Raw genomic sequence first — 13,362 nt, 5'->3', positions numbered from 1 at the left:
GCTCTCCCTGTGCCTAAAGCAAGGAATGGCCGCATTTCCCCATTCATACAGAGAAGGGTTGCTCCTTATGCTGCCTACAAAGCCTTCACACTCCTAGGGAAGACTGCCAGATGGTCCACAGAAAGTCTGTCCATTCTCTAGGCTTGCTCGGTCTGTTCTTGCTACCCACCCACATGCACTGAAGTAGTCACTGCTGTCACCTTCGTCAGTATTGCCATCATCATCATTGTCATCATCAAACATTATCATCATCATCATCTATATAAAGCCGGTATCAAATACTGTTTTAGGAGTTTTCATGGATAATTATGCATTTGACGTTCATAACAATGCTGTAAAGTAGGGGCTATCATTTTACTCATTTTTCAGTAGAACAATTTAAGAGATCTAAAATAACCACCCCAAGGTTATACAGGCTTATGTCTAAGAGGGCTGAATCTATAGTCTGTTCTACAGTCTCTAGTTCTAACCAGCACACAACATGATTCTCTAGGGTTCCTCTAAGAGGCCATCCATCCCCACTCTTTAACCAGGGCATGAGAATACAAGCTCTCATCTCTGGGAGTAGGTACATGTGTTAAAGAAACAGAGCCAAGAGGAAAGATGTAGCTACAGATATAAAGAATGGTTATGTGAATCAGCCCACATGATGATGGAGGCTGGGAAATCTCATGATCTGCCATCTGCAAACTGGAGAATTAAGAGGCCCAGTAGTTCATTTCTACCAAAGCTAAGTCCAAAGGCTAGAGAAGCAGAAAAGCCATGGTATACATCCTGGACCAAACCTGAATACCTCGGACCTGGGAACATTGATACTGAGGGCCAGAAGAAATATAGATGCCCTAGTTCAGAGAGCTAATTCGCCTTTTGTCTGCCTTTTTCTTCTACCTGGGTCTTCAACAGCCTGAATGCTACCCACCATACAGATGAGGGCAATGTGCCTTACTCCATCTACTGGCTTGAGCACTAAGGTCTTCAGGAAAACCCCCTCAAAGACCCATCTAGAAACTGTTTGAACAGCTCTTGGGGCATTTCTTAACCCAGGCAAGCTGATACTTGAGAAATCAACCATTGTAAGTTCATTCTTTCTGAACTTGGTATCTGCATCTTTGAATTATATTTAATTTCCGAATAAAGAACAATGAAGTCATAGTCCACTTGATGATACCATTAGATCTGAATTAACCACAAATACACTAACCTCTTCTCTTGGGAATGAGGCAAAGTCGTGAGCACTGACTCCTCTTCTCTTGATACCTTGTATTTAAATACTAATATGTAGAATTAGCAACTTAAGTGCTGACCTGAAGTCGGCACATCTAATCTTACATGACAAAAGACTAAGAGCAGAAAGAAAGCAGATACTTGTTTAATACAGGTGCATACATACACAAGTTGTATTCATAACAACATACACATGATAATTACAGCCTTCATTTCTATAACTGGCTGCAGGGGTATAGGTGGTGCTTGCTTGTAACTCTCTTCTACTCTTTCTATGCTCTGTCTGCTGTCAGGCAAGTACCTCAGCTGACGGTAGTTCTTTGCCTGCTACAGTGATCTAAACCTTCATTCCTAAAGGATCTGGGCCATGTAATCTGTCTGGCTTGGGTTACTAGAGTTTTCTGTAGACCTTAACTACAAGTAATGGTGGTTCCCTAAGAGAAGTCTTAGGTTACAGACACACTTTTCCTTTCCCCTCATCAGGAAAAACCCCATCCTTAATCTAGCAAGTTCCATTACTCCTGTCGGAGGCATAAGAAGCCCAAAATAGAGCCATTAGTGTTTCTCTGGTGGAAGAAATTCTCCCAGAAGAGCCAGTGTTTCGAGTCTATCAGAGGACAGTGTCTTGGAGAAAGGAGCCCACGTGTTTGCAGATGGGTCAGTAGGAGCAACTGGGGATGACATCACTCTAATTGCCACTTGGTGCCAGGATCCTGGCCACTGGGGGAAACAGCATACACTGAAGCTGAGTTCGAGAATCCTTACAGACATCTGGAGAACCTTGCCTCGACTCCAGAAATCCCAGAGTCACTTTGGCAAAATCATCCCTGAATTACTATTTGTCTAGAACCATCTTTGGCACAAAACTTCCTGTGTGAGTCTGTTTGGGCTACCAAACCAAAACAGGTGACTTTTAAATTACAAAACCATTTCCTATGGTTTTTGAAGCCAAGAAGTCCAAGCTCAAGGGAGTGGCAGACCCAGTGTGTGGTGAGAGCCCTTTTCTGTTTACATTGCTATTGTCTTGGTGTGGTGGTTTGAAAGAAAATGGCCCCCAAAGGCAGCAGCACTGTTAGAAAGTGTGGTCTTGTTGGAGCTGTGTCACTGTAGAGATGGGCTTCGAGGTCTCATATAAGCTCAAGATATAGGACACTCAGCTCCTTCTCCGGCACCATGTCTGCCTGCACACCACCATGTCCCACTATGATAATAAGAGTTTCTGTGGACACAGTGTCTCTTCACACCAATAGAAACCCTAAGACACCTGGTGTACCTCATATGGTGGAGAGGATGAGACACCTCTCAGGTCCTTTTTCTAAAGACGTGGATGCCATTCATTCGTGAAGGCTCCCCATTCTTGACCTGACCACTTCCTAAAAGTCTTGCCTCTAATACCATCATCTGGGGGTGAGAATTTCAACATGAATCTGAGGAGAGACCAAATGTTCAGACCATCACAGCACATGCTCAGAGCTTGCCAATCAGCATAGCCCTTGTTTCTGGCCACAGTGATCTAGTCGCTGGAGTTGCAGTGCTGATACAAGAGGTAAGGTACAGAAACCATTGTGTTCTCATAGGAGTAAAACTTCCTAAAAATGAACCAAACACAAGAACGCTGATCCAAGAAATGAAGAAGAAGAAGACTCCCAGGAATTTCACTGAAATAGTTTGGCTTATCATGTCAGATCTTCTCTTGGGCTTTTCTATAACAGAAGCTAAAAATTCTCCCTTTCATATAATTTTATATAAACTAATGTTCTGTCTCAGATCTGAAAGAACTTTGGATGGCTCCCATTCCTTGGAGTTTTCAGCCTCGAGGATCACATTTCCCAAGCAATGGATCAGCAGCAGAAACTCTAGACTGGACTGTTCTTGTTGCTATGGCAATAGCCGTCACCTGACCCCCCACTACACCCACCTCCTGAACTGCAGCAAGATCTAACTGGCTGACCACTGGCAGAAGAGTAGAGGGGCAGAAGGCAGCCCCTCCTTATTTGGGGAAAGCTGAGGTCAGCCGCCAATTATTTTTTATTTTGTTTGTTTTTTTTTCAAGACAGGGTTTCTCTGCGTAGCCCTGACCTGGAATTCACTCTGTAGATCAGGTTGATCTCAAACTCAGAGATCCACTTGCCTCTGCCAAGTAATGGGATTAGAGGTGTGTGCCAGTATGGCCTAGCTCAAAATTTAGGGTTTTATTTGTTTGTTTTTTATTTGCTTTGGCTTTGGTTTGGGGTGTTTTGTTTTGAGACAAGGTTTCTTTATGTAACCATGACTGTCCTGGAATTTGCTCTGTATACCAGGCCGGCCTCAAATGCAAATCTGCCTGCCTCTGCCTCCTGAATGCTGGGATTAAAGGCATACACCACCACCTGATGTTTTTTTGTTTTTGTTTTTTTGTTTTTTTTTTTAAGATAGGATCTCTCTATATAGCCCTGATTGTTCTGGAACTCATTATATAATCAGGCTGGCCTGGAACTTGCAGAGATCCTCCTGCCTCTGTCTTCTGAATGCTGGGAAGAAAGATGTACACCACCATAACTAGCCCAGTCAGCCATCAATTCTAGGTGGGAAACGAGACTGGTGTGGGAGCAAAGACAAATTAGGAAAATCCAAGATAAACAAACAGAAACAAAGCCCTAGAGCTAGCTGACTCCTGGACAGTGGGAAACTGCGCAGTGGAAAGCCCTACTAATTAGGGCGTGTGAGCGGCATACTGCAAACAGCAAACTTCTTACCTCACCGATCCAGGGTGAGGAGACACAGGATTCCATCTCTTATCATCATCAATGAAACAGGTTTCTTCAGCCCTTCTGAGGTACCATGCTCAAGATCTCTCTTTCATTAGCCCCAAAGCCTGCCACAACTCTAAAGCATCTCTCTCTCTCTCCCTCTCTCTCTCTCTCTCTCTCTCTCTCTCTCTCTCTCTCTCTCACACACACACACACACACACACACACACACACACACACGTCCAACAAGGGCAAAAGAAGGGATGGGGATGTATGCATTTCTCTTACAAGAAAGGATTTTTCTAGAAGCTCTCTCCTGTGCTCCCCAGGTTGTGTGAGTTCATTTATTAGTGACCAGACAGCCTTAGAAAGCAAGTATCAGGCATTTTCACTGTCTAGCTCCAGTACTGGCCTCTGGTAGAAGGAAGGAAGGAAGCTAGGGCTGAGCAAGACTGTTGTGTAGAAAACCAATAAATCCCCCAAACTTGAGACAAACTCACACCAAATCACAGCCCTATCCTCATAAGACTCATTTTGTCGGCGACTTAATGTTGTCTTTAAGCTGACTTTATCCTTACTTAACCTAAATAACTTTTCTTAGGTAGGAATTTTTAGATCCATACCAGAAGTATGGAATTGTTACTAAATATGTTTTCTGAGTACAAACTAGAGCATATAGCAATTAAATGAAAAATATTCATCTGCTTTACCTACAAGCATCTCCTGTCCAGCTAGTCATAATCATACTTTGCTTATTTGTTTGTTTTGCTCTTTTTTTTTTTGAAACAGGATACTGCAGTGTAGCCCAGGCTGGCTTATAACTCACAACCCTCGGCTTTCTGGGTGTGGGGTTACCCTGTGGTCTGCTGCACCCAGCTAATACTTTGGGGTGAATAACAACAGGATCAACCCCCCGTCTTCTAATTCATGGGTACTGACATTAAGACCTCCCAACAAAGAACTAGAAAACGTCTTGAAAAGTTGCCTTCTTCTGGGAGCACTAATGCCTAAGCCACAGGGCTCCAGGCCCCAATGTCAAGGCAGTCACTAATCAAGATCCTGGTGGGGACCTACCCGTTTTCCTGCCCAGCAACACTCCCTCTCCGCATTTAACCACGGAAAGCAAACCTACTGAAGCGGCTGTAAACCAGGAAGGGTTGGCGTCAACTGGGTACTCACGTCAGAGGCTGGGCCCTTGTCCGCACCAGGGCAGGAGAACGTGACAAACTCATGGCAACGCTTGTGCACAACAAAGCAGCAGACTGCAAAAGAGAGAGGGAAGGGAGGGGGACAGGGGAAAGGGAAGAAGAAGCCATTAGGTTGCTCCACATGACAACATCATGCAAAATAACACCAGCTCTACCTCATGTCCTCCATTGGGTTACATTGACATGACATTCTGCACAGGCATGAGATGTCTAAGTTAGGTAGGGGGCTTGGGGAACAGCTCAGTGGGTAAAGTTCTTGGCGCATGCATAATTGTGAAGACTGGTGTCTGATCCTCAGACCCCCATTGGGTATGCAAGGTGCCTCCCTATAATCCTAGCAGCCCTCAGGAGCAGAGATGGGGATCCCCATTGTCAGCTATCTAGCTAGACTAGCTGGAACTGACTAGCTCCAAACTGAGAGAGGCCCCCATAAAGAAAGTAGAGAGCAACTGAGGAACACATCATATGTTAAGTTTGGGCCTCTGCATGCGTGTGCGTGTGTGCACACATACACACACACACATACACACATACACACACACATGCACGCACACACTCGCCTCTACTGCCCCCACCTGCCCTCATACACATGTGAGCACATGTACACACACATACACACCACACACACTTGTATACAAATGAAAAATTAATTTAACTAGAGTTCTAAGAATAAGCCGGACAGTGGTGGCACACACCTTTAATCCCAGCACTAGGGAGGCAGAGGCAGGCGGATCTCTGTGAGTTTGAGGCCAGCCTGGTCTACAAGAGCTAGTTTCAGGACAGGCTCCAAAGCCACAGAGAAACCTGGTCTCAAAAAAACAAAAGCAAACAAACAAAAAGAATAACAGATACCCCAAGCTACAGCTCCTTAACGATCACTTAGAGTGCCCGGTGTTTTATTGGTTTGGAAATAGGATGTTGTGTTTTAGATCAAGTACCAGATGAAGTAATTATGGCTGATATTTAGGCCCATAATACATGTGTCTTTGAACATTAGACTCCTACCTGGAGTGATGATTAGAACAGGAAGGGGGTGGAGGAACAGTGAGCAAGAATGGCAGAGGCGTGCTCCTCTCCCCAGATCAGTGTCGAGTCAGTGTAGGAGGAGAAGAAACAGGCTATAGGCTGGGGGTGGAGCTCGGAGTAGAGAGCCTGCCTAGCTTGTTGGAAACTCTGGGATAAAGAGGAGGAGGGGGCAGTAGGAGAAGAAGGAGGAAGATGAAAGGGAGAACAGGAGAAAGAAGGGAGGGAAAATAAGAGGAAGGATGAGGAGGAGGAGGAGGAGGAGGAGGAGGAGGAGGAGGAGGAGGAGGAGGAGGAGGAGGAGGAAGCAGGAGGTGAAGGAAAGGGGAGGGGGAGAAGGAGGGATTGTCAGGTGGAAGAGAGAGGGCAATGAGGCCACCATACTGCTTGTAATTTGTAACCAAAACCACATAAACATACATTTGAAATTACGTGAGCTCAATGCAGCTCTGAAACGGCTTCACTATCTCAGGGCTACAGTGGTTAGAGGAAGGGACAGTGAGTATCTACATTATAAAATGGACATTTTCCAGTTTCGTTGCTCAAATCTTCTACATCCTCTAGACTCCTGGGCTCCTGGAGGGTGGACTGCATTAGGGGCCAGCTCAGAGCCTTTGCAAAGCACATATTCAAAACAAGCAAGAAATTTCCAGCTACTCATAGAGATGTGATGGTGTGGGCCCATCATCCGTAGCTACTAACAGTGCACTGATGGACACTTGTCCGTGAACATTTGTCCAGGGATAGTCTTAAAGGTTCTACTGCAAATTCACAGAAAATACAAATTCCAGGAACGTGTTAGATGGTGTTACTATGCCCTCTTCCAAGTCCCCAGAATACGGGCAGCTGCACGAAAAATTAATATGGAGTCTCCAGCAAGTAAGAAACAGGGGAAGAAATAAAACACAAGGAGAAAAATAAGAGGAGAAACTTATATCCAAAGAAATAAAAGAAACATCTTGACTAAAGGCCTTCTGCATATGTCATTTGAATCCTAATTTGAATAAACCAGCAATATTACAAATCCACCAAGGCAATTAGAAAAATGGATCTATTCACTTGTTTTTATGAGACTAGGCAATTATTCCTATTGATATTAGAGAATAAATACCTTCGGTACGGTAGTGGCGTGGTGGTTATTTTAACAGCATCCTTATCTTTGAGGGCTACATCTTAAAAGCTTTATGGATAAAGTAATTCAACTCAAAGTAATTTGGTGTGCTCAGGAGGGTGATAGATTGAAAAAAAGAGAGAGAAAGAAAGAAACTTGCTCATCATGACTCATCATTAAGCCTGCCTGGTAGACCCACGAGGACTTAATGGCAATCTGTCTTCTTTTATACATGCTCGATTCTTCCATAAAATAAAAACTTGAAGACAGAGACAGAAACCAACAGAGAGGCGAAGTTACAGAACCCCCAGGATGGGAGGGGCCGTAGCACGGAGGGTGTCGCAGCCTATGTTCCCCAGGAGAGTGTGCAAGATGGGGATGAATTGCAGAGAAGACTAATTTAAGTGTGTTAACAATGACGAGGGGGATGCTGGAAAGGTGGCTCAGCGGATACAAGCATCTGCTGGAGAGGCCTGACCGCTTCAGCTTCCTCCCAGCAACCCACAGTAGGAGAGAACGGACTCCTGTGACCTTCACACAAATGCTGTGGCACACACACACACACACACACACACACACACACACACACACACACATATACAGACACCATAGCAATATGTTTGCTTAAGAATTAAGATTGGGGGTGCCACTCAATGGCAAAGCATGCATAAACACTGCAAATACCAACAATTACAAAAATGAACAATTAAGGAGGAAATAAGATCGAAAATACCATGTACAGCTTTCAAAGCAGTGTAAGGAAAACTAGTGTGAACAAAGCGTTCTGAGTTTGCTTGGACAAACAATCAACTGGAGACTCTCTCCATTCCCCAAATCACACACATGAGGATGTTTTCAAACCTGCATTTGATACCATTTCTACTTTAAGCTCTTTAATCCATCTGTAATTTTTTTTGTTTGCAATCTAGTAAGCAATGGGACTCTGACCCCACCATAGGTACCCAGTTGTCCTGCAGCCTTGATTGAATAATTCTGTCTTTCTCTATGGATTGTCAGTGCCAGGTTTAATAAGTGTTCAATAATTATATATGCTGAGCTTCTTTCAGGCCTTCAGCTTTGTCCCGATTATGTCGTGAAGTATGGTGTGGGGGGGGGGTAATTACAGCAGCTTTACAACGTGTTGTGCCTCAGCCCCGCGCCTCCTCCCTCATTATCCTCATTCTCAGTGTTGGCTTAGCTGTTGCAGTGGGTTTCTTCTTCCCAGTGAACTTCAGAAGAAGCTTCTCAAGGTTTTTAAAATACCAATGGGAACTGTATTGGAACCACAACTAGTTAAATCCCTGTCCTCCAAAAAGAAAATAAAACAAAATAATTGGGACTTTCATTGAGCTGACCTTACGTTTTCAAAATTAAAATTCAAGATAATTGACACTTTTACAAGAGCGAGTCACTCCTCCGGGAATTGATTGCTTCCTTGTTTTTTTTTTTTTTTTTTTAAATAAAATCGTATTTCTCATCTCCCAGGGAGCCTTTAATTTTCTCCATCTGCGTCCCTATGCAGTTCTTACAGTGGACCATCTGAGGGATCCCTGTTTCCATGTGCATTTTTCGTCGTGTTTTCCAACTGTTTGCTGTTTCCATGTAGGAGAGTAATGCAATCCCAGTGTGCAGATTTTGCAGCCTTTCTAAAATTCATAATCATTGATTGGGGTTTTTAGTTGCCTTCAGAATCCTAGCTAGAAAATCGTATTACTTTTCTCCTTTCTCACATATATGCCCCTTCCCCCTCCTTATCATATTTCTGCATCTAGAACTTTCAGAACACCAGGAAATAAAGCGCTGATAGCTATCCTTTCCAACCAGTACCACCTCTCCCTCCCTCCCTCCCTTCCTTCCTCCCTCCCAGCATTCCTCACAATCACCAAAGTTGCTTTTCATGACTCCTCAGAATGACTTTTGGTTTGTGTTTTCATTAGAAATTGCCTGTGTGTTGAATATCTTCCTCCGTAGCTCTCCACCTTAGTTAGTTAGTTCTTAGTTATTTACTAATTTTTAAGACAGACTTTCTCCCTGAACCTGCTAGCTCACTGATTCTGCTATGCTAGAGGTCACCATGCTCCAGGGACCCACCTGTCGCTACAGCCCGCGTGCTGGGGTTACACATGTGGGTCGCTATGCCTGGCTTTCACATGGGTGCAGGGATCTGAACTCAAGTCCTCGGGCTGATGCAGCAACCGTTTACCAACTCAACCGTCTCCCTAACCCCTTTTTTATTTTGAGACAGGTTTTCACTAAGGTCAGGGCCTTCCTGCCTTGAGTTCCCAAGTGGCTGGGGTTACAGGCCTGTGCCACTAGGCTGAGCATTTTCTGTTAGTGTCCTGCCGTCAGAAAGAAGGGCATAGGTCTGATCGTCCACGAGTACTGCCTCTGCTTTCCCTGGTGACTGTACTACTTGCTAGTTAGGCAAAGGAATTCTGGACCCCCATGGCTGGGTTCAGGGTGAGCATCTGCAGGAATTCTGGACCCCCGTGACCGGGTTCGAGGTATACATCAACAATATGGAACTAGAGTGTTTGCGTACATTATCTGGTCTCCTAGTGCTTCTGTTTCCCCTCTGAAAGATGACAGTGAGGTAAGCAGTTCCCATATCGTGGTGGTGTTAGCCACCCTCAGAACTGGGCCATCGATACCTCCTCAAATGACCACCAAATACCATCTCCTATCATGTACAGCTCCCAAAGCTGCTTGAATAGTCAATCCATGTAATTTACTCCCATTTTTCTTCATTAAAAATTGAAAGATTTTTCAGGCTCAAACTCTTCTTTTAAGTACAGTTTTGGCTGTATTTATGTTTTATACTTAGTGTTATTATTAAGTTGCTAAGTGGTCTATCATTATGATCTGAATTTCTTCCTTGACCCAGAATGAATTAGGAAAGTTTCTTTCCCCATTTTCAAGTAGTCATTTTATTTTAGAGCAGTGGTTCTCAGCCTTCCTAATGCTGCAACCTTTTAGTACAGCTCCTCATGTTGTGTTGACTCCCAACCATAACATTATTTTTGTTGCTACTTCATAACTGTAACTTTGCTACTGTTATGAAATGTAATGTAAATCTCTGTGTTTTCTGATAGTCTTAGATGACCCCTGAGAAAGAGTAGTTTGACCCCAAAAGGGGTCACGACAGGTTGAGAGTCACTGTTCCAGAGCCTTCAAAACTTCCAAAGCATGAGTCAGGACCTTCTCTACCCTTATCTGTTCTGTCAGGGCTCCAGGAATCAATAGCACATCATCCTGAACTTTTCCAGTGCCTGCTGCAATTCCTAGTATTAACACATAACTGATAGACAATAAATGAATGTCTGGTGCATGAAGGAACAAAAGAATGAGCCACAGGAAGAGAAGGGAGTATAAAAACATCGTAGTAGAGGTGCCTCCTAGGGTTTCTTCCACATCTCACCGTGGGTAAGGTCTCTTTGGGCAGCCTCTCAATTAGTACAGAAATAAATAATCCAGCCCTATGAGGAGGAACCAATAGGCCAAGAGACCTAAATGGCCGCCAGTCACTCTCCCCAGCAGCTGGGGACAGATTTTGGAAGCTGAAGAGCAGTGGTGCAGGTAACACCGCTTAGTGGTTCTGTTTCTGCAAAGTTGTGCAAATCAAATTCCCCATTAACTAAAACACGCTTTTAAAGAGGACTAAGGCTGCCTATTTTAAGAAACAAACTGAATCCCTTGGTGATACAAATAAACACCCCCTCATTTCTGTTTGGCAAATTCAGGGGCAGACTAGCTTTTCTTCAAGAGGAGGCATTTACAGAGCTGCTGAGTGTGCCAGGTCCCACTTCCACACAGGTAGCTGGAGGAAGCCAAGAATCCCAGCATGCTTCACAGTGTAACCATGTGTTTAATTACGCCTTGCTGTCAGGGATGGGAAAACCTGCAGCCTGGCACCCTCTGAACCCCAGTCTAGAGACCTGCGTAGATTACTGGTGAGCTCCCAAACACAAGTGCCTCTGGGTTAGGTGAGTGATAAGGGTGCCTGGGGAAGGTAGAAAATACATAAAGGGGACAGACTTGCAACTTAGCTCCAGCGGGGAGTGAGAAAGGATGCCAGGCTCCATCCCTCTCCCCACCTCGCTTGTACATAAAAGGCCCTCAGAACTGTGACTGTCACCTTACCAGGAAAAATGGCCTTTGCAGATACAATTAAGCTAAGGACCCTGCAAAGGGGAATGGCATTGACTTATTGGAGGGGGCTCAATGGAACCACAAGAGTCCTTCTAAGAGGGAGGCAGAAGGGCCAGACAGAGGATGAGCCGTGGCGGTGGAAGCAGAGGTTGGTGTGGTGTTCTTGCAGGAAGGGACGTGACCCGAGGAATGTGGGTCCATAGCAGTTGGAAAAGGCAAGGAACAGAACGTCCCCTCCAATCTCTCAGGAGGAAAGCCGCCAGCTGACACCTTGACTTTCATCCCTAACAAATCCATTTTTGGTCTCCAGAGCTGTAAGACACTAACTTCGTGCCATTTTAGAGACCTGTATTTCTTTGAATTTGTTGCAGTGGCTTTAGGAAACTAATATACTAGAGACATATGATTGATGCTATAAGCACCAGGCGGCTAAAGCAGAGACACTTCCAAGGGACCTCTGCGGGGTAACTCTCCCAGAAAGTGTCGAGACTGTAATTCTCCTCCACTCCCAACCCTCAGGTCTAAGTACCACAAGGCATCCATTATACTTTGAACAGGTGGGTACTGGGGGTTCCGATTATATTTTTTGTTTTGACTTTGACCTTCCTCTTCCCCCTAATTCTCACTGGGTTAGTGGTATGAAGTTGCCATCCTTGGATGTCCATTCTTGTTCCAAACTTGCTATTAACGTGAGGTAGAAATTCTAACACTAGCTGCAGTTAGCTGTGGTTAGAGAAGAAGAGAGACCCTGATATTTTCCTAGGCTCTCACCTCTCTCAGGATGTCCCAAGCTTGCCAGCCCTCAAGTAGGAAGGCTACCATTGGCAGGGGATATAGCCCATATCTCAGAAACCGGGTAGATCTCAGCTTGAACTTCCAATTGGCCACCCATAAGCTGAAGGCTATAAATATGCTTTTTGTGCTTCTCTGAGCCTCAATTCCCTTTTCCAGAATGGAAATAATAATAATGCCCACTCTTATAATACCATTAAGAAGTTCATGCGAAAACACATGTTCAAGAGCTTAGCGGAAAGGGGCATCTGTAGGCAGCTGTCGGCAGCTGTCGGCACACAGGTTTTGCTCCACTCAGGGATCTTGATTTTGCTTGGGAAGGATTGCCCTTTCCTCCAAGATTAGAGATGAACCTAGAGCCTAGAATGAAGTAAGTAGTGTTCCTCTGTCTCCAGGGCTGAAGTGGAACAGTCTGGTCCGTATTCACCTAGTACCTGGCCTCGCTGACATTAAGAAGGACTCGAGAGCCAGGTGTGAGGGTATATACCTAGACTCCCAGTGCAGGAAACAGGAGGATTTCTAGTTTGAGGTCAGCTTGGGCTACATAGAAAGATACATGTCTGACTGAGGGAAGGGAAGAGAAAGAGAGAATGAGAGAGAGACTGATTTTTCACACGGCTGTCACAAACCTGGGTCTACAAAGGCTTTTCATATCTATGACATAATCTGAACTTGAGTCCATGGCAGCCCTGAGAAGAAAGAGTAGGAGGAGCTTCACTCTATCCCCGAGGAGGCTTACACTCACAGGGTCCTTTGCCCAAGGTCACTCAGCTAGTGGTTGGTGACACTTGTATTAGAAACTCATTCTTCCCTCTCCGGAGCCCACACTCCCCACTGGCATGGTGCAGGCGCGCTCCTGTTTGTCATTCAGCTCTCTGTTCCAGAAGCAACCCTCCCCCGCCTTCCTCACCCCCGCCATTCAGTCGCTGGCTGAATCCCACTGATCCTTCCTTCCTAACATCTTTTACCCCAGCTCCTCCTGCACATTCCCTGCTGGCTCCACCTTAGCTGCCCTCAGTAACTCGGGGATGCAGCTTTTGTAATAAAGCCTTGGCTGGGCTCCCTAGAGGTTCATCAGCCTGCCTTGATAGCTCATCTCCGTGAGCCGGTTTCCACAACCGCAGAA

The 13,362-nt window shown here is 45.0% G+C and overlaps 1 protein-coding gene across 1 annotated transcript in view; it reads right to left on the bottom strand.

The window, feature by feature from the left end:
- The window catches only part of Prkcb (protein kinase C beta), a gene marked incomplete at its 5' end in the record, with an annotated part of 346,450 nt that overhangs the window by 203,503 nt on the left and 129,585 nt on the right, over positions 1-13,362 (bottom strand). Inside the window, one exon of the mRNA XM_026778194.1 lies at positions 5,133-5,215. Coding sequence (XP_026633995.1) covers positions 5,133-5,215 — 83 coding nt within the window. The remainder of the gene's footprint in view (positions 1-5,132; positions 5,216-13,362) is intronic.

Source organism: Microtus ochrogaster, unplaced genomic scaffold, assembly GCF_000317375.1.
Source record: "Microtus ochrogaster isolate Prairie Vole_2 unplaced genomic scaffold, MicOch1.0 UNK111, whole genome shotgun sequence".
In the NCBI taxonomy this organism is placed as follows: domain Eukaryota; kingdom Metazoa; phylum Chordata; class Mammalia; order Rodentia; family Cricetidae; genus Microtus; species Microtus ochrogaster.
Note: the sequence above shows the minus strand (reverse complement) of the source record. Positions and strands in the feature narration are given on the sequence as shown.